Below are 27,555 nucleotides of genomic sequence, written 5' to 3' on the forward strand. Positions count from 1 at the left end.
GTGAATTTGGAGAAAACCGTAAGTTAGCTCCAAACTTGTTTCTTCACTGGGAGTTTCCACTTGTAAATATTTCCTTAAATGTGACTACGATATTGATTGTTGAAATATAAAGTGGTCTTAAGTTTATCAGAAGATGCTCTGTGAATATGATAAGGATTTGTGGCAAAGCATCCTTCTTTAACTTCTAACAGCTCAAACTTGGCAGAAGCCACATACAAGCACTGAAAATAGCCAAAATGTCGATTGTAATAATGTAACAGAATTCCTGAAAAAGAGAATTCCTATGACATAAAATTCATTAAATATTAAAAATACTATAAATGATAGTTATCATTCATCTCTTAACAGGAAAGAAATCACCTCGGAGTGAAAGTCAACGAATGTAATCAGTGCTTTAAAGTCTTCAGCACAAAATCTAACCTCACTCAGCACAAGAGAATTCATACTGGAGAAAAACCCTATGACTGTAATCAGTGTGGCAAGTCCTTCAGCAGTAGATCCTACCTGACCATTCACAAGAGGATACACAATGGGGAGAAGCCCTATGAGTGCACGGACTGTGGCAAAGCCTTCAATGATCCCTCATCCCTTAGGCTGCACGTGAGAATTCACACTGGAGAAAAACCCTACGAATGTAATCAGTGTTTCCACGTCTTCCGCACCAGTTGTAACCTCAAAAGCCACAAGAGAATTCATACGAGAGAGAATCACCATGAATGTAATCAATGTGGCAAGGCCTTCAGCACGAGGTCCTCCCTCACAGGGCATAATAGTATTCATACGGGGGAGAAACCCTATGAGTGCCACGACTGTGGGAAAGCCTTTAGGAAGAGCTCCTATCTGACCCAGCACATGAGAACTCATACTGGAGAAAAACCCTATGAGTGTGATCAGTGTGGAAAATCCTTCAGCAGTAGCTTTTCTCTTACTGTGCACAAGAGAATTCACACTGGGGAGAAACCCTATGAATGCAGTAACTGTGGGAAAGCATTCAATAATCTCTCCGCTGTTAAGAAACACGTGAGGACTCACACTGGAGAGAAACCCTACGAATGTAATCATTGTGGAAAATCTTTCACCACTAACTCTTACCTTTCTGTGCACAAGAGAATTCATAATAGGTGGATATGAGTACAGTAATTAGGAAAGCGTTCATTGATCTCTTAACCCTCAGACAACTGACGGTAACTCACTAGATGGGTGAGTTATCTGCTGCTGCCTAACAACTTTCCCTCCAAAACATAGTGGCTTCAAACCTTATACATTTATTATAATTTCTGTAGGTCGGGAATCTGGAAGCAACTTAGCTGTGTAGTCCTGGCACAGAATCTGTCATGAGGTGAAATCAAGATGTCTGCTGGAGCCACAATCATTGGAGTCTTTACTGATACAGAATCTGCTTCCAGAATGGCTCACTCACATGTCTAGCAAGTTAATGCCAGTTGTTGGCAGAGAATCTTCATTACTTCACTCTCCAGAGGGCCAAGTATCTTCATGATGTAGCATCAGGTTCCTCCCAAAGCATTTGATCTACAGGAGAGCTAATGCAGAAGCCACATTGTCTTTTTTGACCCATCCTCAGGAGGGCATACTATCATTTCTTCCGTACTGTATTGCTTACAGAGTGGGAAGAAACAACACAGGGTGTGTGTGTGTGTGTGTGTGTGTGTGTGTATATATATATATATATGTATGTATATATATATATGTGTGTGTGTATATATATATATATATATATATATGGAGACAGATCATAAGGAACCATCTGAGGAGTTTCCATGAAATCAGTGAAGAAAAGCCTTTAGCAGACTCTCATTCTGCCAATCTATTGTATATGAAGTAGCCCTCGGTAACTTAAGTCAATTCCCTCTGGAGAGAAACCTCATGAGTGCAATCTTTGTGGTAAGCTTTCAGCTCAAACTCACCCTAATGTGCACAAAAGATTATGTGTGGAGAGAAACCTGAGGAGCGCAGTAGCTATAGGAAAGCCTTCAGTGATATCTCTAGGGAGTCACATAACAGTTCACACTAAGGGAAAAACCTTAAGACTATCCTCAGAATGCAAAAGCCTTCAGCGACACTCATCCCATAGAGCATATGTGAGAAATCACTACAGAGGAATCCTAAAAGGAATGTGGGAAACCCTTCAGCACAAGCGTTTGCATTACTGAGCGAAAGATGGGGAGAGATTCCGAATACAATTACTGTGGGAAAGCCTCGAATGTTCTCTCAGTTTTTAAGAGACACGAGGGTTTATTCTGGAGAGAAATTCCCTTCGAATGTCATCAGTACTGGAAAGTCATTTTTCCACATTCCTTAGGAAACTGAGAATTCACTGCAAAGACACTTGTGAATATAAAGACTGAGGGAATGCCTTTGATGATACCTCTTACATTAGGAAAAATAGGAAGTTTTCTTTGGAGGCAAAAGTTGTGAGTGTATCAATTTGGAAAAAATCTTTCAGTGATTCTTTGTTGGTTTGTGAGAACTCACATTGTAGGGAAACCCTAGAAAAGTGATGCCTCAGCTCTTTACTGAGGGGCCACAAAATAAGTTAAACTGGGAATGGAAATTATCGATTTTGAGTGTGGGTTTACCTTTATCTCGTCCTAAGATCGGGCCACTAGTTCATTAATTTTCAGTCTTTTTGTTTTAGTATAAACACGTCTATAGCCATACCTAAAATAAACCTTAAATTATGTTCCATAGTTTTGTATGTAACATGTTAACTCTAATTTACTCTTGAAAAACATCAGTACCTAGCATATCCAAAAAGACATTTCTGAATATCTCCTGAGTGAATTAGTTTATCATTAGTGGAAATTAGACCGTATTTACTATATACTTTTTCTAGTTTAATGGCATTTTTGTCAGGTAAGCGGACTTTATGATGCTGATTGTTTTTTATCTTTCTCCTCTAGTATGGCATTTTGTTTAGCTTCTTTCCCAATGCCCATCGTCCCCCACTCATTTACGTAAAAAATGTTTTCGTTGTCATTCAAGTTGTCGATGAGGATTAAAAATGCGCAACTTATAAGGCTTCTCTGAGGCCCAGAGAGGTATTGCCTGGCTCTGCTGACCATGAGGAGTAGGTAGAAGTCACTGGGGAGAACACCATCTGGCTCGTTCCCCACCTGTATCCTGTTCGTCTTACCCGTGCTTTCTCTTGAAAGTCGACTCAAGGCCAAGAGTCGGAAGTGCTCTATTTTGATCGTGATGCCAGACACCATAGTGCAGCACAAAATGACAGTGACATGGGCTCCCCCTGGACCTCTGATTGGCGGTCTCAGCTCTGGACTGCTTATGCCCAGACTACTCCTTACATGATTAAAAGTAACCTCTAACTGGTTGCAGCCAAAGTCTTTTTCTCGGGGGGTTTGTTTTTGAGGTGGTGGTCTGTTCATGTCCAGCCGAATGCAATATCTAACTAGGAAACCTATTAGTTGGTCCCATTTGATAAGTGTTCCATGTTTCTTTGAAAATAATGTATATTCTCTAAGTTTTCGATGTAGACTATGTGCCCATTTACTCAAGTTAATTGTGTTTTCAGATATAGTATGTACATTCAGGTTTTTGTCCTCAAACTTATTTAGTGGTAGATGTCTATTAAAGTCTTCTAAGGATATGGATTAACGGGTTGTTTGTTTTTTTTTTTTTTTTTGTCATTTCTGTCATTTTTTTCTTTATATATTTGGATGTATAACTAAATACATTCAGGATTAGTTTTTTTTCCTTGTGAATTGTTCCTTTTTATGTAGGGGTCATTTTTTTATAATGAAGTATTTCAGTACATTAATAAATGACTAAACATTTATGTAGCCCTTCCTATAGCTGAGGCACTTTTCTGAATGCCTTATGAAAATACGAACTTATTAAGTACTCAGTATAAGCTTAAGAAGTATGTACTATTATTATTCCCATTTTACAGATGAGAAAACTAACATGATATACTGGTAACTTGCCTGAACTCACTGGCTAGTAAATAGTAGAGCCCAGGTTTGAACCCCATCCGTGCTCTTAACCACTAGTCTATCTACTGAGTATATTCTATATGCCAGGCCCTGTTTGAGACACTGGTGTTTATAGCAATGCATGAAATGTACGTTTTGCTATTGAAGCACTTACATTCTAATGGGGGAAGACAGATTATAGAAAAATCAATAAGACTTGCTATTTTAAGTGTTGATCAGAAAAGCAAAGCATGATAAAATAGTTAAGGGGGGATTTGGATCTTACCGTTGTATATAAAATAGGAAGGGAAGGCCTCTTAGCCAAGGGACCCTTGAGCAGAGACCTTAACAAGTTGGGACAGTGAGTCAATGTGTGTGGCAAGAGCAGGCTTGGCATGCAAAGTCCCGCCACAGAGCAGCCAACGAGATGAGCGTAGAACGAGCTGGGGGTGCAGTGAGGGTGTGCTAGAGGATGATGTGGTCAGAGACGTGGTGGATCTTGATCTTGTTGGATTTTATTGTCCCATTAGGACTTTTTCTTATACTTTGAATGAGCTGGCATGCCAGTCAGAGTCCCAGCAGGAAGCAACTGACACAGACTAGGACACTTCAAGTAGAGTTTCCATAAAGAGGCTACTCACAGAGTTGTGGACAGGATGGAGGAAAACCACAAGAAGTCGTTGGTACCCAGTAGCGGGTAAGGCCAGGACTCTATTAACATCCCTACCCCTGGAAGGATAAGAGAAGGGAACAATTACTGAAATCCACAGACAAGAGAGGACAGAACTGCATTCCAGGAGCTGGGGGGAGGGGGTCGGGGGTAGCATCCAGCTCCACGTTCTGCAAGAAATAGCCAGAGCTAGACGTCCCCTTCTTTCATCCTTCTGATTTCATGCCTAGGGTCCCCATTGACCAAACCCAACCAAAGGCCACAAGGCAAGGAATCCCACTGATGTAGTTCATATTGATTAATGTTACTAGACTCAAAGGTAGAGAAAGTGGGTCCACTGGGGCAAATGGAAGCTATTCAGAACTTTTCACCCCGTTTGCTTCTCAGAATCTACTTTTGTCAGTCACCTGCGTAGAAAGTTCACATACCTGAATTGTAGCAGCCGCTGTACCATCTGGGTATTGTCAAAGCACTGATGCTCCCACCCGTAGTCTAGAACAGTTGCCTTCACACGTGTTCTTCATATAAGGTAGGTCAGGGGACTCTTGGGAGGAAATCACAAAAATAATTAACCTAAAAGCCTGAGTTACCAGAGGGCTTTTTACCAGCAAAGTAAGGGTCCCATGGAGCTTTATGATTGCATAGGTAACCCTATGCCAGCTGATGTGGGGCTTCTGTTACACAGTAAGGGCAGAGGACATTTGGCACTCAGGCAGTCCTTTGGCATGTCTCTTACCCCAGGTTTTTGTTTGTTCTTGATAAATAAATGTAGCAGCTGTATCCTGAGAGGGGCCTATTGCCAGATGTTCAGACTCCTCAGGGGTGAGGATCCAGACCAGCCCTCCAAGTCCAGCAGAGGTCATAGTTACGGGTGAAGGGAATGGAGGATGGGATGGTAGGAGTGTGGCGGTTAAGTATCAGTTGCAGCACCTCGAAGAGCTGCTGTCGAGAGCGATCTGTAATTTGTTCACCGATCTTCCTCTTGTAAGTTTCTCCAAGCAAGAGGACTAACCAGAATCCCGTGTGCATTCACTTCCAAGAAGCAAGTGCATCTGAGTGGCCTAAGTCTTGCGCCATAGTGGAGACGGTGGTATATTGCTCAGATCCTTCTTTCAGGACTCTTTAAGGCACTCATGCCCTCAGCTGCTGGAAGGGTTCTAATGGCTTGTGCCACCATGCTCTCAGGAATTCTCTTGGGCCAAAGGAAAGTACCACACCTAAGGCTAAGTCCGCCCCCACCCCGGGGTAGCCCACTTCCAATGACTGGTTCCTACGGGGAGTGCAAATGCCCAGATTCCTTTGCCTCCATTTGTGATACCCTGAAAGGCCACCTCAGCCCTGGAACTCCCCGTGAGACCAACTGTCATCTCCGTTTTGACCTTATCAGAGTTCAGTCTCTTGTTCTGCCCAATCTTGGTTCTCTCCTTTGGAGATGGTTACCTCAAGCAAGTGACAAACTTCTTGTCCCAAAGTTTTATTTCTTCATCTGTCAAATAGAAATGATAGAAGGCCTACTTTGTAGACTTGTATTAAGTATTCAATTAGTTAACATATGTAAAGCATTTGTGGGGCTTCTGGTGTGTATCTATAGGAAACATTATTTTATCTTTTATTATAACCTAATTGAAACATCATAGGAATGTACTGAGCAAAATAAGCCACACACAAAAAAAGAGTAAATATTATATGAGACTCTAAATTCCAAGAATAGCAAAAAAAAAAAAAAAAAAAAATCTGTGATAGGAAAAAAAATCAGAATGGTGGTTGTATCTAAACACACTGAGATGTGACAGGAAGGAACTTCATGGAGTGAGGATAATGTTCTATATCTCAATGGGAGTGTAGGTTACATAAGTATATGCAATTGTCAAAATGTATTGAATGAGACACTCAAGATACGTACATTGAACTGTATGCAGCTTCTGCCTCAACTTGATTTATTTTGCTAAGTGAAAGAAGCCAGACATGACAAGCCATTTCTTGTATGATTACATTGTATGATATTTAGTAAAAGGCAAAACTGTAGGGAAGGACAACAAATCAGTGGTTTTCAGGGACAAGGAGTAAGAGAGAGGGGGGAATGACTACAAAGGGGCAACTGAAAGGAATTTGGGAGTGATGGAATTATTCTCTCGTGGCTGTGTTGATGGACACAACTCTAGACGCTTGCCAAAACCCATAGAACTAGACAGCATAAAGAGTGACTATGACTGTCGGTTAAAAAAATCCACCAGGTAGCAGAGGGAATGCAAAATAGAATAAACTATAATACAGGAGCCTAACTATACAAATGAATAACATAATCACAAGGAAGAAAACCAAATTTACTCTGGAAAACTGTATATTTTGACAAGAGATGTAAGGCTGACTACGAAAAGAACTGTCTGGAAATCCTCTGGATGAAAATGGGTTTCTTACAATGGTGTGGATTAGCGATTGTGAAACTACTTTATGTGTGTACTAGAGTTGAACAAGTAAATATGTGGTAGATTATGAAAGCCAGTTTCTTACTCTCAAAGAGATAGGTTGCAAACAAGGAAAGAGAGAAGGCTAGAATAAACACTGTGGCGTTGGAGTGGATTGGAATTGGAGGTATCAGTATGAATTCATGCTTTTTGATAGGTGGATGGATAGGTGTTTGTGTGCGCGCACACGCATGTGCATAGGATAGTACACTTACATGTATTTTCAAGGCCTATCAGCTCAGGAGGCCTAGTAGCAATGAGAATATCACCCACTGAGATCTTGATTTCTAAAGTAATATTCTTAAAAAAAAAACAAACAAAAAACAAAAAAACAAAAAACAGCGCTCTTTGGAGAAATAGGGGGCTGTCACAGGGAATATAGAACCTGATCCTAAAATGTCTGAATTTCTTTTCATGTAACATAAAGGTTGACAAAGAAGAAGCCCCAAAAATCTGCCTAAAAATTCCCCGCAGGTCCTTAAATAACACCTAAGCTGTGCATGTACAGAGAAAGACTGTAGGAGGCTTAGAAGAGAGTAGCTAGAGAAAGCTGAAGATTGTGCAGAAAATTCAGAGATCATACATGCCAGTAGTTGGAGGTTGGTTTTTGGACCCATCTGGAGTGGAATGATGAGAGAAGAAAAGAGAGAAAGAGACAGGAGAAGGAAAGGGAAGATGAGGGGAGAGGAAGGGAAGGGAAAGGAAAAGAAAAAAGAGAAAAGAGGGAGGAAGGAAGGAAAAGAAACAGGGAGGGAGGGAAGGAAAGAAAAAAGAGAAAGAAAAAGAGGGGAAAAAAGAAAGGTTTTTAATTATGCCCCTACAAATGTCACACCCTGACAGTAAGTACCATGCACTACAAGTAAGGACTGCATCTTAGAAGTCAGTGCAAAACTGAAATAGATCTGTGCTTTTAGAGGCTAAAATCTAGACTTCAGAGGCTCAAGGTGGCCCATTAGTACCATAACTGCCTGCCATAACGAAACCTAATCTTTAGAGGAAGGTACCATAATTAAGAACCTCTACCAAGTATATTGTTCACAAGATCCAGCAAACAAGAGCAATAGACACGCAAAGTCTGCAGGAAGATGTTGTCAATTAAGAATATAGAAATCTAGGGGCACCTGGGTGGCTCAGTTAAACGTCTGACTTCAGCTCAGGTCATGATCTCACAGTTTGTGAGTTTGAGCCCCGCATCGGGCTCTGTGCTGACAGCTCCGAGCCTGGACTCTGTGTCTCCCTCTCTCTTTCTGCCCCTCCCCCACTCTCACTCTGTCTCTGTCTCTCTCTCAAAAATAAACATTAAAAAAAGAAGAAGAATATAGAAATCCATAGGAGCAGGCCCAGAGACCAGATATTGGAGTTAACAGACAAGGACTTCAAAACAACTATGAATAATATGTTTTTTTAAAAATGGAGAAAACGTGAAAAAATTGTAGAAAAAGAAAGACAAGCTGCAAATCTTCAAACCAACTGAAGAAAGGACATGTTGCCTTCAAAGGAGCAACAGTAAGACTGACGATTTTTCAAAAGAAACTATGGAAGCAAAAAAATAACATCCAACATCCAAAGGGTTGAATGGGGGGGGGGGGGGGTAGGGTATTAACCACGAATGTAAAACTCAATGACCTAAGAAAAATATTCTTTGAAAATGCAGAAAATGGAAGACGTGTTCCAACCGGGGGGGGGGGGGGTTAAAAAAGCAAAAGCTGAAATAACGGCAGAACTGCACCTCAAGAAAAACTAAAGAGAGTTTTCAGGTTAAGGGAAATCAGTTCACGTGAAGACAAATAACTCCAAGAATCAAGATCAGCAGGAGACAAAATGTAAGTAAATATAAATGTATGTTGACTGTGTAAAACAACCCTGTATAGTTTCACAACTTTTATGTAAGCCTAAACTTTTTCAAAATAAAATACTTTTAAAACACATTGAACTGATTGCCCAAAGCTAGAGATGATGTAAGCCGCTGCAAGAGAGCTCCCAGTCCGCCCCCACAAGACCAGACATTATGGGAACCCCAGCAAGTGCTGCTCACGGTCGACATCCCAGGCAAGACGACAGACGCCCTAGTTGAGGACCACCAGTTCCATCCCAGGACTAGAGACAACGGGACCTCAGATATCAACTGTCATTACCCAAACACAAATGACGGGGTCTGAGCAAGCAAGCCCCCCCCCAGTCCCCTCAAAACTAGGAACGAGAGGAACTCCAAGTACCCCCTTCAGTAGCTTTAATTCTAGAAGCGACGGCAGCCCCAGCAGTGACTCCTTCAGCTGCTCAACACTAGGCAGTGGGGAGTCCCAGTCCACTGACCAACCCCCCCCCCAGTCTCTACCAACAGTACAGGCAAGGGGAGACCCAGAAAGTGACTCTTCTTGTTCTACCCCCAAACTGGATAAGAATGACCTATATAAAAAGACTCCCCTAGTCCCCATCACTAGAGATACATGGAATCCCATGCAAATATCCCCCTGATCCTCTCCTCACATTAGAGACCATGGAATCTCTTCATGGCCCCTCCCTGTCGCACCAACACTTGAAAAATGGGATCCCCAGGCAGGCAGTGACCTCACAGTCCCCTGACACCAGAGACAATAGGAGCCCCAGCCTCATACTTCCCAGTTACCTCCAGCATCATGAGGGTTTCATCTGATGATACAAGTCTCAACAAGTGATTCCCCCATATCCCTCCAAGATTCGTGATGATGGAAATCCCAAAAAGCAACTTGTAATCCCCACACACGAAAGGAGACAGGAGCCCCAGCAAATGCCCCACCACTCTCACTCAGCACGAGTCACAGCTTGCCTCCCTTGACTCCCCCAGACCAGGTAGACGAATATCCCCAGCAAAGAGCAACCCGTCTCCCCCAAGGGAAGCAATACCAGTTTCAACAGGCAAGACTCCAGGTTCTCCAACATAGGTGTCAGGCAGTCCCAGAAAACTGCATCTATTCCCATGGTCACAAAATAAAGTTGATGGAAGGGTCAGCAAGCAGCACCCTCAACCGAATGAGGAGGGAAGCTCACAGTATAAATCCCTCAAGTCCCCCCAGCATGAGATGACTGCCCCTGTGGGGACCCTCCTTTATCCCAAGCACAGAATCATCTGAGCCCCAGCAGGTAACTTCTCAGCCTCTTCGTGCAATACAGAGATCTCTGTCCCCAAGTTATAGTGGATAGGTAGAGCCCCATCAAACCAAGTGTCCCTCATCTTAGGGAATGTTGAGGACCCGTCTCAGAACAAGGAAGACAATCAGGGCACCTGGGTGGCTCAGTTGGTTAAGTGTCCGACTCTTGATTTCAGCTCGGGTCATGACATCACAGTCATGCGATTGAACCCTGCATAAAGCTTCATACTCAGTGTGGAGCCTGCTAGGTCTCTCTCTCTCTCTCTCTCTCTTCCTCCCTCCCTCCTCCCATATCCCCTCCTTTCTCTCTCTCTCCCTCCCTCCTTCTTTCCCTCCCCCTCCCTCTGCCCCTCTCCCCTTCTCTTTCTCCCTCTTTCCCTCTCACTCCCTCTCTACCCTTCTCTCTCTCTCTCTCTCTCATAATCAATAAACATTAAAAAGAAGAAGAAGGAAGGCAATCGTAGTCCTGATAAGCCAGCAGAGACCCCAAGCTCTCATTATCCAAGAGACAGGAGCTCAGGAAGCAAAACTTCCTCCAACATTTCCTGCCCTAGCAGACCCATTCCCAGCTGACCCTCAGATCATCTCCACAAAGAGGCACTAGTGAATCAGAAAGGCTGGAGCTGGGGTCAAGGCTGAGAGGGATAGAGAGGGGAGAGGAGTAAAAGAAGTAAAGGAAGAAAGGAGACCTTCTAAGTTGGTCCAATGCCACATATGAATTCATGAGGCTCCAAACAGCTACAATGACCAGAAACCAGGCTCTCAGGAGAAAAATGAGCAGAACAAAGAAATTCTGGGCTGACGAAGAGAAGTGGCCTAGAGGAGAGGTGGGTGCCTCTGCTAGCCTCCAAGATGGCCACCAAGGGTCCTTGCACTTGGTACCCATGCCCTGTGCAGTCTCCTCCCACACTGAATCAGACGTGACCCAAGTGAGCAACACAACGTTACAGAAGTGACAGTATGTCATATCTGGGGCTATGTCCTAAAACACAGTGGAGCTCCCTCCTTAGTCTCCTAGGTTGCTTCCTGTATGGGGGAAGCCATCAGCCATCCCATGAAGGTACCCAAGCAACCCCAGGGAGATATCCACGTGAGAAGAACCAACTCAGCGGCAAAGAGCTAGCCATTCACCAAGCTGCGTTGAAAGATCTCCCAGCCCTGATTTTTGAACTCTGTGTGCTAAAATGTTTGGGGATGAAGTCTACTGCTGTCTGCAACCTACTTCAACATGTTTTTTTTTTTTTAATTTTTGTTAATGTGTATTTATTTTTGAGAGAGAGAGAGAGACAGAGAGAGAGAGAGAGAGAGAGAGAGACAGAGTGTGATCTGGGGAGGGGCAGAGAGAGAAGGAGACACAGAATCCGAAGCAGGCTCCAGGCTCCGAGCTGTCAGCACACAGCCCGATGTGGGGCTCGAACCGTGAGATCATGACCTGAGCCAAAGTCAGATGTTTAACCAACTGAGCTACCCAGGCACCCACCCCCGCCTTTTTTTTTTTTTAATGGTGGATTGATGGATGATAGAGGAATGAAAGTAGCAAAGCAAGTATAGAAAAATGCTGTAGAATCTAGGGGTGGATATTAGTTCATTAGGACCGCCTAAACAAAACACCACAGACTGGGGGACTTAAGCAACAGAAATTTACTTTCCCACAGTTCTGGAAGTCCAAGCTCAAGATGCCAGCAAAGTTGGCTTCTTCTGAGGCTTCTCTCCTTGGCTTGCAGATGACCACCCTCTTGCTGCCTCTCTGTGTGGTGGTCATCCCTCTGAGTGTGTGTGCTCCTGCCATCTCTTGGTCCATATGTTTTAATCTCCTCTCCTCATAAGGACACCCTAATGGCGTCATTTAACCTTAATTCTTGAAAGGCTCAACCTCAGAATATGGTCATGTGAGGAGGTGCCAGTGATTTGGGCTTCAACATGTGAACGTGAGGGGACAGAATTCAGCCCACAACACGAGTGTTCACTGTAAAACTCTTTCAAATCATCCCCATACTTGAAATTTTTTCATAATAAATTGGGCGCAGGTGATGTGCTAAGTCACTAAAGGAAAAATGGATTGTTTTAAAAAATCATGTCAGGGGGACCTGGGGAAGATGGCGGTGTAGGAGGACTCTGGGCTCACCACATCCTGCTGATCACTTAGATTCCAACTACACCTGCCTAAATAACCCAGAAAACCACCAGAGGACTAGCAGAACAGAGTCTCCAGAGCCAAGCGCAGATGAGAGGCCCAGGGAAGAGGGGCCCCTCCCGAAGCGGATCACCGAAGGAGAAGCAAGCTGAGCCTGCCCCTCCCGCCCCCGTGCACCTTGCCGATCCACCCCAGCTAATACACCAGATCCCCAGCACCACAAGCCTGGCAGTGTGCAAGTAGCCCAGACGGGCCACGCCACCCCACAGTGAATCCCGCCCCTAGGAGAGGGGAAGAGAAGGCACACACCAGACTGACTGTGGCCTCAGCGGTGGGCTGGGGGCAGACATCAGGCCTGACTGTGGCCCTGCCCACCAACGTGAGTTATTCAAGACAGCACAGGGGAAGGGCCCCGCAGTCCCACACCACTCCAGGGACTATCCAAAATAACAAAACGGAAGAATTCCCCTCAAAAGAATCTTCAGGAAATAACAACAGCTAACGAACTGATCAAAAAGGATTTAAACAATATAACAGAAAGTGAATTTAGAATAATAGTCATAAAATTAATCGCTGGGCTTGAAAACAGTATAGAGGACAGCAGAGAATCTATTGCTACAGAGATCAAGGGACTAAGGAATAGTCAGGAGGAGCTTAAAAATGCTATAAACGGGCTGCAAGATAAAATGGAAACAACCACGTCTCGGATTGAAGAGGCAGAGGAGAGAATAGGTGAACGAGAAGATAAAATTATGGAAAAAGAGGAAGCTGAGAAAAAGAGAGATAAAAAGAATCCAGGAGTATGAGGGGAAAATTAGAGAACTAAGTGATGTACTAAAGAGAAATAATCTACGCATAATTGGTATTCCAGAGGAGGAAGAGAGAGGGAAAGGTGCTGAAGGTGTACTTGAAGAAATAATAGCTGAGAACTTCCCTGATCTGGGGAAGGAAAATGGCATTGAAATCCAAGAGGCACAGAGAACTCCCTTCAGACATAACTTGAATCGATCTTCTGCACGACAGATCATAGTGAAACTGGCAAAATACAAGGATAAAGAGAAAATTCTGAAAGCAACAAGGGATAAACGTGCTGTAACATATAAAGGGAGACCTATAAGACTCGTGACCGATCTCTCTACTGAAACTTGGCAGGCCAGAAAGGAATGGCAGGAGATCTTCAATGTGATGAACAGAAAAAATATGCAGCCGAGAATCCTTTATCCAGCAAGTCTGTCATTTAGAACAGAAGGAGAGATAAAGGTCTTCCCAAACAAACAAAAACTGAAGGAATTCGTCACCACTAAACCAGCCCTACAAGAGATCCTAAGGGGGATCCTGTGAGACAAAGTACCAGAGACATTGCTACAAACATAAAACATACAGACATCACAATGCCTCTAAACCCATATCTTTCTATAATAACACTGAATGTAAATGGACTAAATGCACCAACCAAAAGTCATAGGGTATCACAATGGATAAAAAAAACAAGACCCATCTATTTGCTATCTACAAGAGACTCATTTTAGACCTGAGGACACCTTCAGATTGAAAGTGAGGGGATGGAGACCTATCTATCATGCTACTGGAAGTCAAAAGAAAGCTGGAGTAGCCATAGTTATATCAGACAAACTAGACTTTAAATTAAAGGCTGTAACAAGAGATGAAGAAGGGCGTTATATAATAATTACAGGGTCTATCCATCAGGAAGAGCTAACAATTATAAATGTCTATGCACCGAATACAGGAGCCCCCAAATATATAAAACAATTACTCACAAACATAAGCAACCTTATTGACAAGAATGTAGTGATTGCAGGGGACTTTAACACTCCACTTACAGAAATGGATAGATCATCTAGGCACACAGTCAATAAAGAAACAAGGGCCCTGAATGATACATTGGATCATATGGACTTGACAGATATATTTAGAACTCTGCATCCCAAAGCAACAGAATATACTTGCTTCTCGAGTGCACATGGAACATTCTCCAAGACAGATCATATACTGGGTCACAAAACAGCCCTTCATAAGTGTACAAGAATTGAAATCATACCATGCATACTTTCAGACCACAATGCTATGAATCTTGAAATCAACCACAGGAAAAAGTCTGGAAACCCTCCAAAAGCATGGGGGTTAAAGAACACCCTACTAAAGAATGAGTGGGTCAACCAGACAATTAGAGAAGAAATTTAAAAATATATGGAAACAAATGAAAATGAAAATACAATAATCCAAACGCTTTGGGATGCAGCAAAGGCAGTCCTGAGAGGAAAATACATTGCAATCCTCAGGCCTATCTCAAGAAACAAGAAAAATCCCAAATACAAAATCTAACAGCACACCTAAAGGAAATAGAAGCAGAACAGCAAAGACAGCCTAAACCCAGCAGAAGAAGAGAAATAATAAAGATCAGAGCAGAAATAAACAATATAGAATCTAAAAAAACTGTAGAGCAGATCAACGAAACCAAGAGTTGTTTTTTTGAAAAAATAAACAAAATTGATAAACCGCTAGCCAGGCTTCTCAAAAAGAAAAGAGAGAGGACCCAAATAGATAAAATCATGAATGAAAATGGAATGACTACAACCAATCCCTCAGAAATACAAGCAATTATCAGGGAATACTATGAAAAATTATATGCCAACAAACTGGACAACCTGGAAGAAATGGACAAATTCCTAAACACCCACACACTTCCAAAACTCAATCAGGAGGAAACAGAAAGCTTGAACAGACCCATAACCAGCGAAGAAATTGAATCAGTTATCAAAAATCTCCCAACAAATGAGAGTCCAGGACCAGATGGCTTCCCAGGGGAGTTCTACCAGAAGTTTAAAGCAGAAATAATACCTATCCTTCTCAAGCTGTTCCAAAAAATAGAAAGGGAAGGAAAACTTCCAGACTCATTCTATGAAGCCAGCATTACTTTGATTCCCAAACCAGACAGAGACCCAGCAAAAAAAGAGAACTACAGGCCAATATCCCTGATGAATATGGATACAAAACTTCTCAACAAGATACTAGCAAATCGAATTCAACAGCATATAAAAAGAATTATTCACCACGATCAAGTGGGATTCATTCCTGGGCTGCAGGGCTGGTTCAACATTCGCAAATCAATCAATGTGATACATCACATTAATAAAAGAAAAGAACCATGTGATCCTCTCAATCAATGCAGAAAAAGCATCGTTTCTTAATAAAAACCCTCGAGAAAGTCGGGATAGAAGGAACATACTTAAGGATCATAAAAGCCATTTATGAAAAGCCCACAGCTAATATCATCCTCAATGGGGAAAAACTGAGAGATTTCCCTGACATCAGGAACACGACAGGGATGTCCACTTTCACCGCTGTTGTTTAACACAGTGTTGGAAGTTCTAGCATCAGCAATCAGACAACAAAATGAAATCAAAGGCATCAAAATTGGCAAAGATGAAGTCAAGCTTTCACTTTTTGCAGATGACATGATATTATACATGGAAAATCCAATAGACTCCACCAAAAGTCTGCTAGAACTGATACACGAATTCAGCAAAGTTGCAGAATACAAAAGCAATGTACAGAAATCAGTTGCATTCTTATACACTAATAATGAAGCAACAGAAAGACAAATAAAGAAACTGATCCCATTCACAATTGCACCAAGAAACATAAAATACCTAGGAATAAACCTAACCGAAGATGTAAAAGATCTGTATGCTGCAAACTATAGAAAGCTTATGAAGGGAATTGAAGAAGATATAAAGAAATGGAAAAACATCCCGTGCTCATGGATTGGAAGAATAAATATTGTCAAAATGTCAATACTACCCAAAGCAATCTACACATTCAATGCAATCCCAATCAAAATTGCACCAGCATTCTTCTCGAAACTAGAACAAGCAGTCCTAAAATTCATATGGAACCACAAAAGGCCCCGAATAGCCAAAGTAATTCTGAAGAAGACCAATGCAGGAGGCATCACAATCTCAGACTTTAGCCTCTACTACAAAGCTGTAATCATCAAGACAGCATGGTATTGGCACAAAAACAGACACATAGACCAATGGAACAGAATAGAAACCCCAGAACTAGACCCACAAATGTATGGCCAACTAATCTTTGACAAAGCAGGAAAGAACATCCAACAGAAGACAGTCTCTTTAACAAATGTTGCTGGGAGAACTGGACAGCAACATGCAGAAGATTGAAACTAGACCACTTTCTCACACCATTCACAAAAATAAATGCAAAATGGATGCAGGACCTGTGAGACAGGAAACCATCAAAACCCTAGAGGAGAAAGCAGGAAAAGACCTCTCTGACCTCAGCCGTTGCAATTTCTTACTTGACACATCCCCAAAGGCAAGGGAATTAAAGGCAAAAATGAACTACTGGGACCTTATGAAGATAAAAAGCTTCTGCACAGCAAAGGAAACAACCAACAAAACTAAAAGGCAACCAACAGAATGGGAAAGGATATGTGTAAATGACATATCAGACAAAGGGCTAGTATCCAAAATCTATAAAGAGCTCACCAAACTCCACACCCGAAAAACAAATAACCCAGTGAAGAAATGGGCAGAAAACATGAATAGACACTTCTCTAAAGAAGACATCCGGATGGCCAACAGGCACATGAAAAGATGCTCAACGTCGCTCCTCATCAGGGAAATACAAATCAAAACCACACCCGGATATCACCTCACGCCAGTCAGAGTGGCCAAAATGAACAAATCAGGAGACTATAGATGCTGGAGAGGATGTGGAGAAACGGGAACCCTCTTGCACTGTTGGTGGGAATGCAAATTGGTGCAGCCACTCTGCAGAACAGTGTGGAGGTTCCTCAGAAAATTAAAAATAGACCTACCCTATGACCCAGCAATAGCACTGCTAGGAAGTTACCCAAGGGATACAGGAGTGCTGATGCATAGGGGCACTTGTACCCCAATGTGTATAGCAGCACTCTCAACAATAGCCAAATTATGGAAAGAGCCTAAATGTCCATCAACTGATGAAAGGATAAAGAAATTGTGGTTTATATACACAATGGAGTACTACATGGCAATGAGAAAGAATGAAATATGGCCCTTTGTAGCAACGTGGATGGAACTGGAGAGGGTGATGCTAAGTGAAATAAGCCATACAGAGAAAGACAGATACCATATGGTTTCACTGTTATGTGGATCCTGAGAAACTTAACAGAAACCCATGGGGGAGGGGAAGGAAAAAAAAAAAGAGGTTAGAGTGGGAGAGAGCCAAAGCATAAGAGACTCTTAAAAACTGAGAACAAACTGAGGGTTGATGGGGGGTGGGAGGGAGGGGAGGGTGGGAGGGAGGGGAGGGTGAGTGATGGGTATTGAGGAGGGCACCTTTTGGGATAAGCACTGGGTGTTGTATGGAAACCAATTTAACAATAAATTTCATATATTGAAAAATAATAAAATAAAAAATCATGTCAGAACCACTAGTTGGTCTGTGAAATGAGCATTTTATTTGATTTGATGTGAAAATGGGAAGCGATTAAAGTCCTAGAAGAAACCAAGGCATAAATATTTTATATATAATCTCAAAGGAGAGATGGTCTTTTTAAACTATACATAAAGCAAGAAGAAACAAAAATTAATACATTTGATTTCATTTTTAAAAATCTGCATGGCAACAACCTGAGGCCAAAAAAAAAAGGGAAAATGTTGGCAACTCATCACCAAGAGCTAATTTATTAATATTAGAGATCTCACCAAACCAAAGAAAAAGACCAAGAATCCATTGGAGAAATAGGTAAATGCTGGAACAGAGCTCACAGAAAACACAGAACAGTCTCAACAGACGAGATGATTCCCAACAACCCTTCAAAAGAAAACTACGAAGTAAAATACGGAGATTCCTCTTTTCATTTTTCAAGTTCATTATGTTACTAGCCAGGATGTGGGAAGTGGCGCTCCCACACCTCTATGACTGGTTCTTGAATCTGAACAACGTCTCCCTACACACACAAGAACCCGACCCGACAGTGACAGTCCGCCAGAGCCCAGGGTGGCGGAGAGAGGCGGAAAGAGCCGAACCGTGGCCGCGAAACCGGAATGCAGAGGCGAGGCGGCGAGAGCCCGACGGAAGGAGCGGAACGGAGGAGCGGGAGAGGCGGCGAGGCGGCGTTATACGAAAGGAGTCGAAGGCGGGCGGAAGGAGCCGAGGTCCGCCGAAGGGGGAGGTGGGTACCGGGCAGAGCAGAAGTGGCGGAGGGCGCCGAGCCGGGGCCTCACGGGGAAGAACAGACAGGTCGCGGGGTGGGGCAGAAAGGGGAGAGGCTGGCGGCACAGGAGCGCGAGGCCGAGGCGAGGGTGGCGGAGAACGGGCGGCTGTGCCGGGCGGGAGGAGCCCTGGAGGCCGGTCCCCGGGCCTTCCTGGGGCGCCGCGCGCAGGGGTCCTGGATGCCGTCCTCCCGCTGCCCTTCTCTCTGCTGCTGCCCTTCGATCCGACGCCGCAGCGTGTTCTCCGCCCGCGACGAGGACGCGCGGACCCCGCCCGGCCTGACCCCTCCGGGCTCGATCAGCTTCTGTCTCTTAGGGCCCTTGCTGTGGGCTTCGTCAACGTTTGCATTGAGCAGAGCTGGTGTTTTAACCCTTGGCCTTGGCTTGGTATTCTCAGTCCCGGCACTACGACATTTGGGGCTGGGTGACTGCTTTGTAGGATGTTTGGGAATACTGGCCTCCACTAGCTAGAGGCCAGGACCAATCCTCTTCCGCCTAACTTTGAGACAAAGACAAGTTGGGTCCTCCTCCTTCAACTCTTTGACAAGGACAAATGTCTTCGGTCATTCGCAAATGTCCACTGGGGTACAAATTTGTTCTCTCGTGGCCACCAATGACCTAGACTAGCTATTTTCTGAGCTACATACCAAGGTTTTACGCTTAGCATAGTTTTGTTCTTTAACATTTATTTATTTATTTTTGAGAGACAGAGCACGAGCAGGTGAGGGACAGCGAGAGAGGGAGAGACAATCTTAAAGCAGGCTCCAGATTCTGAGCTCTCAGCACAGAGCCCAAGGTGGGGCTCAAACCTACAAACTCTGAGATCATGACCTCAGCCAAAGTTCAAGGCCATCCAGGTACCCCTGCTTAGAATCATTTTTAAGTCCTATCTTGAAGGGCGCCTGGGTGGCTCAGTTGCTCAGTCGGTTGGGCGGCAGACCTGCTCAGGTCATGATCTCACAGCTCCTGAGTTCGAGCCCCACATCGGGCTCTGTGCTTACAGCTCAGAGCCAGGAGCCTGCTTCGGATTCTGTATCTGCCCCTTCCCTGTTCATGCTCGCTCGCTCTCTCAAATAAACATCTTTTTTTTTTTAAATAAAGTCCTATCTTGGGCAACTGCAGTCCTTCATTGTTCACCCCTCTCTCTTCTAGCACAGCTCTTGCTCCTGGATCTTGGCCCTGTGGTGCCCCCATGTGCACACCCTCATCAGATACCACAGCTTTGCCCTGGGAGATGGGAGTTAAGTAGAGATCCAGGCCTTATCCTCTTTTCAAATTTCAAGAGACAACACTTTCATCAACTGCTGTTTTTCACAACAGCCTCCACCAAAGTCCACAGCTAGAGGCAAGAATTTAATTTCCCTGGAAAGCACGCAGTGGGCAAGGGGAGAGTAGGTAGGTCCCTAAACAGCTTCCTTTCTGCTTCCTCAGCCATAATTCCAGCTCCGGCCCACTGGCAGGCTGCAACAAATTCCCGCCTCATAAAAACTATCTCCGTAGCCTCTCATCCTGCAGCTGGTTCTCTGGTCTTTTTCATTACTTCTCACGATAATTTCCTCCTACAGGCGTTCCTGGCTTTATCTTTGGAGAGGCACCCAGATGCCGGTTAATTTGCCAGCTTGTGGCTCCGAATTGTAGGCAACTTCCTATCCTACCTGCTTTTTTACAAATACGTTCAAACAGTTGAAATGTTAACTCAGATTTATGCTAAAATTTATGTTTCTACTATGGAAGGTTGAAGGCATAAAGAACAGTATAAGAGCTCCGTGTAATAAATGACAGGATAATATAACTTGAATATCACTATTTGCAACTACTAATGATACTGGATCCGTGGAAGATAAGAGTGCTTGTTAACTTCAAAAATAGATTCTTCCAAGATAACAGTTGCCTGCTGATGGATGCTCACAAAACCACCTTAGAATGCATCTTTCTGTAAAACAGAACATGAACCCGATCAAGACTTCATTTCCAACTATTATTCCCATTGGAACAACAGATGCCAGACTGAAATGTTAAGTGAAACCGTGGAATTTCAATAAACAAAATGCAAACTGTATAAAACTCTGCAAGACATACAATCCCATTCCTTCTAGAAATAATTAACATCATCATCATCATCATCATCATCATCATCATCATCCCTCTCCACCCCCACCCCAACAAGCTACGGAGATTGAAGAGACTTCACATACAGATCAATCAGTTGCAAACTGTGGATTTTACAAAGATCCTTAATCAAATAAAATGTAAAAACCAGGGAACAAACAAGACAATTGGGGAAACTATTTAAAAAAATAATAAAAATGCTGTAAGCTGTGTGAAGAAGTGAATCGCTTGAAATACGCATTTTGTAGTGTATGCACACTCTTTTTGGCTGCATTTGGGGACAGGATTTCATGCGTGTAAGGGCATACATAGTCCATGAACTATTCCAGGATGCAAGTACCTGTGATCAAATGTTGAATGCATCTTTCAGTCCTCCTCCATTTATTCCCTTCCAAACTTTAATATATATTTTGGTGTGTAGCATCTAAAACTTTTATCATTCCTAATTTAAATGTACACAAGTGCCTATTTTTTTAAGCACTAATAACATGTTTTTATTCTCTTTTCTAAGGTGACAGAAGACAGGTGATGGATGGATGGATGGACAGACGCTAGATATACATAGATGGTAGACAGATGTTCCTTGTATAGTTTTATATTTTACATTTTCTTTATACAATCTTGTAAACATTTTTATATCATTTAGTTTTTCTAATGTTTCTAGAACATTTAATTTTATGCATGCATAGTCATTTATTAAGCATTTCTATATTATTGAGATATTGTTTCTGATTATTTGCTTATTTTGTATAATATCGCAATGAAAATCCTCCTGCATGAATATTTCTTTGAATTGCTGAGTTTTTCCTTAGGAGATGTTCCTATATATATATATATATATATATATATATATATATATATATATATATATATAATTTATTGTCAAATTGGTTTCCATACAACACCCAGTGCTCATCCCAACAGGTGCCCTCCTCATTGCCCATCACCCACTTTCCCCTCTCTCCCACCTCCCATCAACCCTCAGTTTATTCTCAGTTTTTAAGAGTCTCTTATGGTTTGCCTCCCTCCCTCTCTAACTTTTTTTTTCTTTCCCCTCCCCTATGGTCTCCTGTTAAGTTTCTCAGGATCCACATAAGAGTGAAACCATACAGTATCTGTCTTTATCTGCCTGACTTATTTCACTTAACATAATACCCTCCAGTTCTATCCACATTGCTGCAAATGGCCAGATTTCATTCTTTCTCATTGCCAAGTAGTATTCCATTGTATATGTAAACCACATCTTTTTTTTTTCAATATATGAAGTTTATTGTCAAACTGGTTTCCATACAACACCCAGTGCTCATCCCAAAAGGTGCCCTCCTCAATACCCATCATCCACCCTCCCCTCCCTCCCACCCCCCATCAACCCTCAGTTTGTTCTCAGTTTTTAAGAGTCTCTTATGCTTTGGCTCTCTCCCACTCTAACCTCTTTTTTTTTTTTTTCCTTCCCCTCCCCCATGGGTTTCTGTTAAGTTTCTCAGGATCCACATAGAGTGAAAACATATGGTATCTGTCTTTCTCTGTATGGCTTATTTCACTTAGCATCACCCTCTCCATTTCCATCCACGTTGCTACAAAGGGCCAGATTTCATTCTTTCTCATTGCCATGTAGTACTCCATTGTGTATATAAACCACAATTTCTTTATCCTTTCATCAGTTGATGGACATTTAGGCTCTTTCCATAATTTGGCTATTGTTGAGAGTGCTGCTATACACATTGGGGTACAAGTGCCCCTATGCATCAGCACTCCTGTATCCCTTGGGTAACTTCCTAGCAGTGCTATTGCTGGGTCATAGGGTAGGTCTATTTTTAATTTTCTGAGGAACCTCCACACTGTTCTGCAGAGTGGCTGCACCAATTTGCATTCCCACCAACAGTGCAAGAGGGTTCCCATTTCTCCACATCCTCTCCAGCATCTATAGTCTCCTGATTTGTTCATTTTGGCCACTCTGACTGGCGTGAGGTGATATCTGAGTGTGGTTTTGATTTGTATTTCCCTGATGAGGAGCGACGTTGAGCATCTTTTCATGTGCCTGTTGGCCATCCGGATGTCTTCTTTAGAGAAGTGTCTATTCATGTTTTCTGCCCATTTCTTCCCTGGGTTATTTGTTTTTCAGGTGTGGAGTTTGGTGAGCTCTTTATAGATTTTGGATACTAGCCCTTTGTCTGATATGTCATTTGCAAATATCTTTTCCCATTCCGTTGGTTGCCTTTTAGTTTTGTTGGTTGTTTCCTTTGCTGAAACCACATCTTCTTTGTCCATTCATCAGTTGATGGACACTTGGGCTCTTTCCATAATTTGACTATTGTTGAAAGTGCTGCTATAAACATGTGGTACATGTGCCCCTATGCATCAGCACTCCTGTATCCCTTGGGTAAATTCCTAGCAGTGCTATTGCTGGGTCATAGGGTAGTTCTATTTTTAATTTTTTGAGGAACCTTCACACTGTTTTCCAGAGCGGCTGCACTAGTTTGCATTCCCACCAGCAGTGCAAGAGGGTTCCCGTTTCTCCACATCCTCTCCAGCATCTATAGTCTCCTGATTTATTCATTTTAGCCACTCAGATGGGTGTGAGGTGATATCTCAGTGTGGTTTTGATTTGTATTTCCCTGATGAGGAGTGACGTTGAGCATTTTTTCATGTGCCTGTTGGCCATCTGGAGGTCTTCTTTAGAAAAGTGCCTATTCATGTCTTCTGCCCATTTCTTCACTGGATTGTTTTGGGTGGTTTTTTTTTTGTTTTTGGTGTTGTTTGTTTGTTTTTGGGTGTGGAGTTTGGTGAACTCTTTATAGATTTTGGTTACTAGCCCTTGTCTGATATGTCTGTCATTTGCAAATGTCTTTTCCCATTCCATTGATTGCCTTTTAGTTTTGTTGATTGTTTCCTTTGCTGTGCAGAAGCTTTTCATCTTCATGAGGTCCCAGTAGTTCATGTTTGCCTTTAATTCCCTTGCCTTTGGAGATGTGTCAAGTAAGAAATTGCTGCAGCTGAGGTCAGAGAGGTTTTTCCTGCTTTCCCCTCTAGGGTTTTGATGGTTTCCTGTCTCACATTCAGGTCCTGCATCCATTTTGCATTTATTTTTGTGAATGGTCTAAGAAAGTGGTCTAGTTTCATTCTGCTGCATGTTGCTGTCTAGTTCTCCCAGCACCATTTGATAAAGAGACTGTCTTTTTTCCATTGGGTATTCTTTCCTGCTTTGTCAAAGATTAGTTGGCCATACTTTTGTGGGTCCAGTTCTGGGGTCTCTATTCTATTCCATTGGTCTATGTGTCTGTTTTTGTGCCAATACCATGCTGTCTTGATGATTACAGCTTTGTAGTAGAAGCTAAAGTCTGCGATTGTGATGCCTCCCGCTTTGGTTTTCTTCTTCAATATTACTTTGGCTATTTGGGGTCTTTTGTGGTTCTACACAAATTTTAGGATTGCTTGTACTAGCTTCAAGAAGAATGCTGGTACAATTTTGATTGGAATTGCATTGAATGTGTAGATTGCTTTGGGTAGTATTGACATTTTAACAATATTCTTCCAATCCATGAGCACGGAATGTTTTTCCATTTCTTTGTATCTTCTTCAATTTTCTTCATAAGCTTTCTATAGTTTTCAGCATACAGATCTTTTACATCTTCGGTTAGGTTTATTCCTAGGTATTTTATGGTCCTTGGTGCAATTGTGAATGGGATCAGTTTCTTTATTTGTCTTTCTGTTGCTTCATTATTAGTATATAAGAATGCAACTGATTTCTGTACATTAATTTCCTATCTTGTGACTTTGCTGAATTCATGTATCAGTTCTAGCAGACTTCTGGTGGAGTCTATCGGGTTTTCCATGTATAATATCATGTCACCTGCAAAAAGTGAAAACTTGACTTCATCATTGCCAATTTTGATGTCTTTGATTTCATTTTGTTGTCTGATTGCTGATGCTAGAACTTCCAACAGTATGCTGGTGAGAGTGGACATCCCTGTCATGTTCCTGATCTCAGGGAAAAAGCTCTCAGTTTTTCCCCATTGAGGATGATATTAGCTGTGGGCTTTTCATAAATGGCTTTTATGATATTTAAGTATGTTCCTTCTATCCCGACTTTCTCGAGGGTTTTTATTAAGAAACGATGCTGAATTTTGTCAAATGCTTTTTCTGCATCGATTGACAGGATCACATGGTTCCTATCTTTTCTTTTATTAATGTGATGTATCACATTGATTGATTTGCTAATCTTGAACCAGCCCTGCAGCCCAGGAATGAATCCCACTTGATTGTGGTGAATAATTCTTTTTATATGCTGTTGAATTCGATTTGCTAGTATCTTGTTGAGAAGTTTTGCATCCATATTCATCAGGGATATTGGCCTGTAGTTCTCTTTTTTTGCTGGGTCTCTGTCTGGTTTGGGAATCAAAGTAATGCTGGCTTATAGAATGAGTCTGGAAGTTTTCCTTCCCTTTCTATTTTTTGGAACAGCTTGAGAAGGATAGGTATTATCTCTGCTTTAAATGTCTGGTAGAACTCCCCAGGGAAGCCATCTGGTCCTGGACTCTCATTTGTTGGGATATTTTTGATAACTGATTCAGTTTCTTCGCTGGGTATGGGTCTATTCAAGTTTTCTATTTCTTCCTGTTTGAGTTTTGGGAGTGTGTGGGTGCTTAGGAATTTGTCCATTTCTTCCAGGTTGTCCGGTTTGTTGGCATATAATTTTTCATAGTATTCCCTGATAATTGCTTGTATTTCTGAGGGATTGGTTGTAATCATTCCATTTTCATTTGTGATTTTATCTATTTGGGTCCTCTCTCTTTTCTTTTTGAGAAGCCTGGCTTGAGGTTTATCAATTTTGTTTATTTTTTTTTTAAACCAACTCTTGGTTTCATTGATCTGCTCTACTGCTTTTTTGGATTCTATATTGTTTATTTCTGCTCTGCTCTTTATTATTTCTCTTCCTCTGCTGGGTTTGGGGTGTCTTTGCTGGTCTGCTTCTGGTTCCTTTAGGTGTGCTGTTAGATTTTGTATTTGGGATTTTTCTTGTTTCTTGAGATAGGCCTGGATTACAATGTCTTTTCCTCTCAGGACTGCCTTTGCTGCATCCCAAAGCATTTGGATTGTTGTATTTTCATTTTCATTTGTTTCCATATATTTTTTTTATTTCTTCTCTAATTGCCTGGTTGACCCATTCATTCTTTAGTAGGATGTTCTTTAACCTCCATGCTTTTGGAGGGTTTCCAGACTTTTTCCTGTGGTTGATTTCAAGTTGCATAGCATTGTGATCTGCAAGTGTGCATGGTATGATCTCAATTCTTTTATACTTATGAAGGGCTGTTTTGTGACCCAGTATGTGATCTTTCTTGGAGAATGTTCCATGCACACTTGAGAAGAAATTATATTCTGTTGCTTTGGGATGCAGAGTTCTAAATATATCTTTCAAGTCCATATGATCCAATGTTTCATTCAGGGCCCTTGTTTCCTTATTGATCCTGTGTCTGGCTGATCTATCCATTGTTGTAAGTGGGGTATTAAAGTCCCCCGCAATTACCACATTCTTATCAATAAGGTTCCTTATGTTTGTGATTGTTTTATATATTTGGGGGCTCCCATATTTGGCATGTAGACATATATAATTGTTAGCTCTTCCTGATGGATAGACCCTGTAATTATTATATAATGCTCTTCTTCATCTCTTGTTACCGCCTTTAATTTAAAGTCTCGTTTGTCTAAGTATGGCTACTCCAGCTTTCTTTTGACTTCCAGTAGCATGACAGATAGTTCTCCATCCCCTCACTTTCAATCTGAAGGTGTCCTCAGGTCTAAAATGAGTCTCTTGTAGACAGCCAATAGACGGGTCTTGTTTTTTATCCATTCTGATACCCTATGTCTTTTGGTTGGAGCATTTAGTCCATTTACATTGTGTTGTTATTGAAAGATACGGGTTTAGAGTTATTGTGATGTCTGTAGGTTTCATACTTGTAGTGGTGTCTCTGGTACTTTGTGGTCCTTGCAACATTTCACTCACAGAGTCCCCGTGAGGATCTCTTGTAGGGCTGGTTTAGTGGTGATGAAGTCTTTCAGTTTTTGTTTGGGAAAACCTGTATCTCTCCTATTCTGAATGATAGGCTTGCTGGGTAAAGGATTCTTGGCTGCTTATTTTTTCTGTTCATCACATTGAAGATGTCCTGCCATTCCTTTCTGGCCTGACAAGTTTCAGTAGATAGGTCTGCTACTACCTTTATGTGTCTGTCTACCTTTGTATGTTAGGGCCTGTTTATCCCTAGCTGCTTTCAGAATTCTCTCTTTATCCTTGTGTTTTTCCAGTTTCACTATGATATGTCATGCAGAAGACCAATTCAAGTTATGTCTGAAGGGAGTTCTCTGTGCCTCTTGGATTTCAATGCCTGTTTCCTTCCCCAGATCAGGGAAGTTCTCAGCTATGATTTGTTCAAGTACACCTTCAGCCGCTTTCTCTCTCTCTTCTTCTTCTGGAATTCCTATGATCTGGATCCGTTTGATTGCATCACTTAGTTCTCTAATTCTCCCCTCATACTCCTGGATTTTTTTATCTTTTTCTCAGTTTCCTCTTTTTCCATAATTTTATCATCTAATTCACCTATATGCTCCTCTGCCTCTTCAATCCATGCTATGGCCACCTCCATTTTATTTTGCACCTCATTTATAGCATTTTTTAGTTCCTCATGACTATTTCTTAGTCCCTTGATCTCTGTAGCAATAGATTCTCTGCTGTCCTCTATGCTTTTTTCAAGCCCAGCGATTAACTTTATGACTATTATTCTAAATTCTTGTTCCATTATATTGCTTAAATCATTTTTGATCAATTCATTAGCTGTCACTACTTCCTGGAGTTTCTTTTGAGA

General features: G+C 42.1%; 1 protein-coding gene and 1 long non-coding RNA gene across 8 annotated transcripts in view; one reads left to right on the forward strand and one right to left on the reverse strand.

Moving 5' to 3' along the window:
* ZNF557 (zinc finger protein 557) overlaps positions 1 to 27,555 on the forward strand; it is a 101,703-nt gene that overhangs the window by 25,159 nt on the left and 48,989 nt on the right. For 2 of the 7 annotated variants that reach the window (XM_015076797.3, XM_053219942.1), the window contains one exon: positions 349 to 1,654. The exons of 4 other annotated variants lie outside the window; for them this stretch is intronic. In XM_015076797.3, the coding sequence (XP_014932283.3) occupies positions 349 to 1,131 (783 nt within the window). In that variant the 3' untranslated portion in view covers positions 1,132 to 1,654. Of the gene's footprint in view, positions 1 to 348; positions 1,655 to 27,555 lie in introns of those variants that run through there. One more of the 7 variants, XR_008297285.1, reaches the window with a different exon arrangement.
* The window catches only part of LOC113596555 (uncharacterized), a 52,853-nt gene continuing 27,042 nt past the window's right edge, over positions 1,745 to 27,555 (reverse strand). Inside the window, exons 3-4 of the long non-coding RNA XR_003417331.2 lie at positions 5,049 to 5,164; positions 1,745 to 4,679 (exon numbers count right to left, since the gene is read on the reverse strand). This is a non-coding gene — a long non-coding RNA (uncharacterized LOC113596555). The remainder of the gene's footprint in view (positions 4,680 to 5,048; positions 5,165 to 27,555) is intronic.

This window comes from Acinonyx jubatus, chromosome A2, assembly GCF_027475565.1.
Source record: "Acinonyx jubatus isolate Ajub_Pintada_27869175 chromosome A2, VMU_Ajub_asm_v1.0, whole genome shotgun sequence".
In the NCBI taxonomy this organism is placed as follows: Eukaryota; Metazoa; Chordata; class Mammalia; order Carnivora; family Felidae; genus Acinonyx; species Acinonyx jubatus.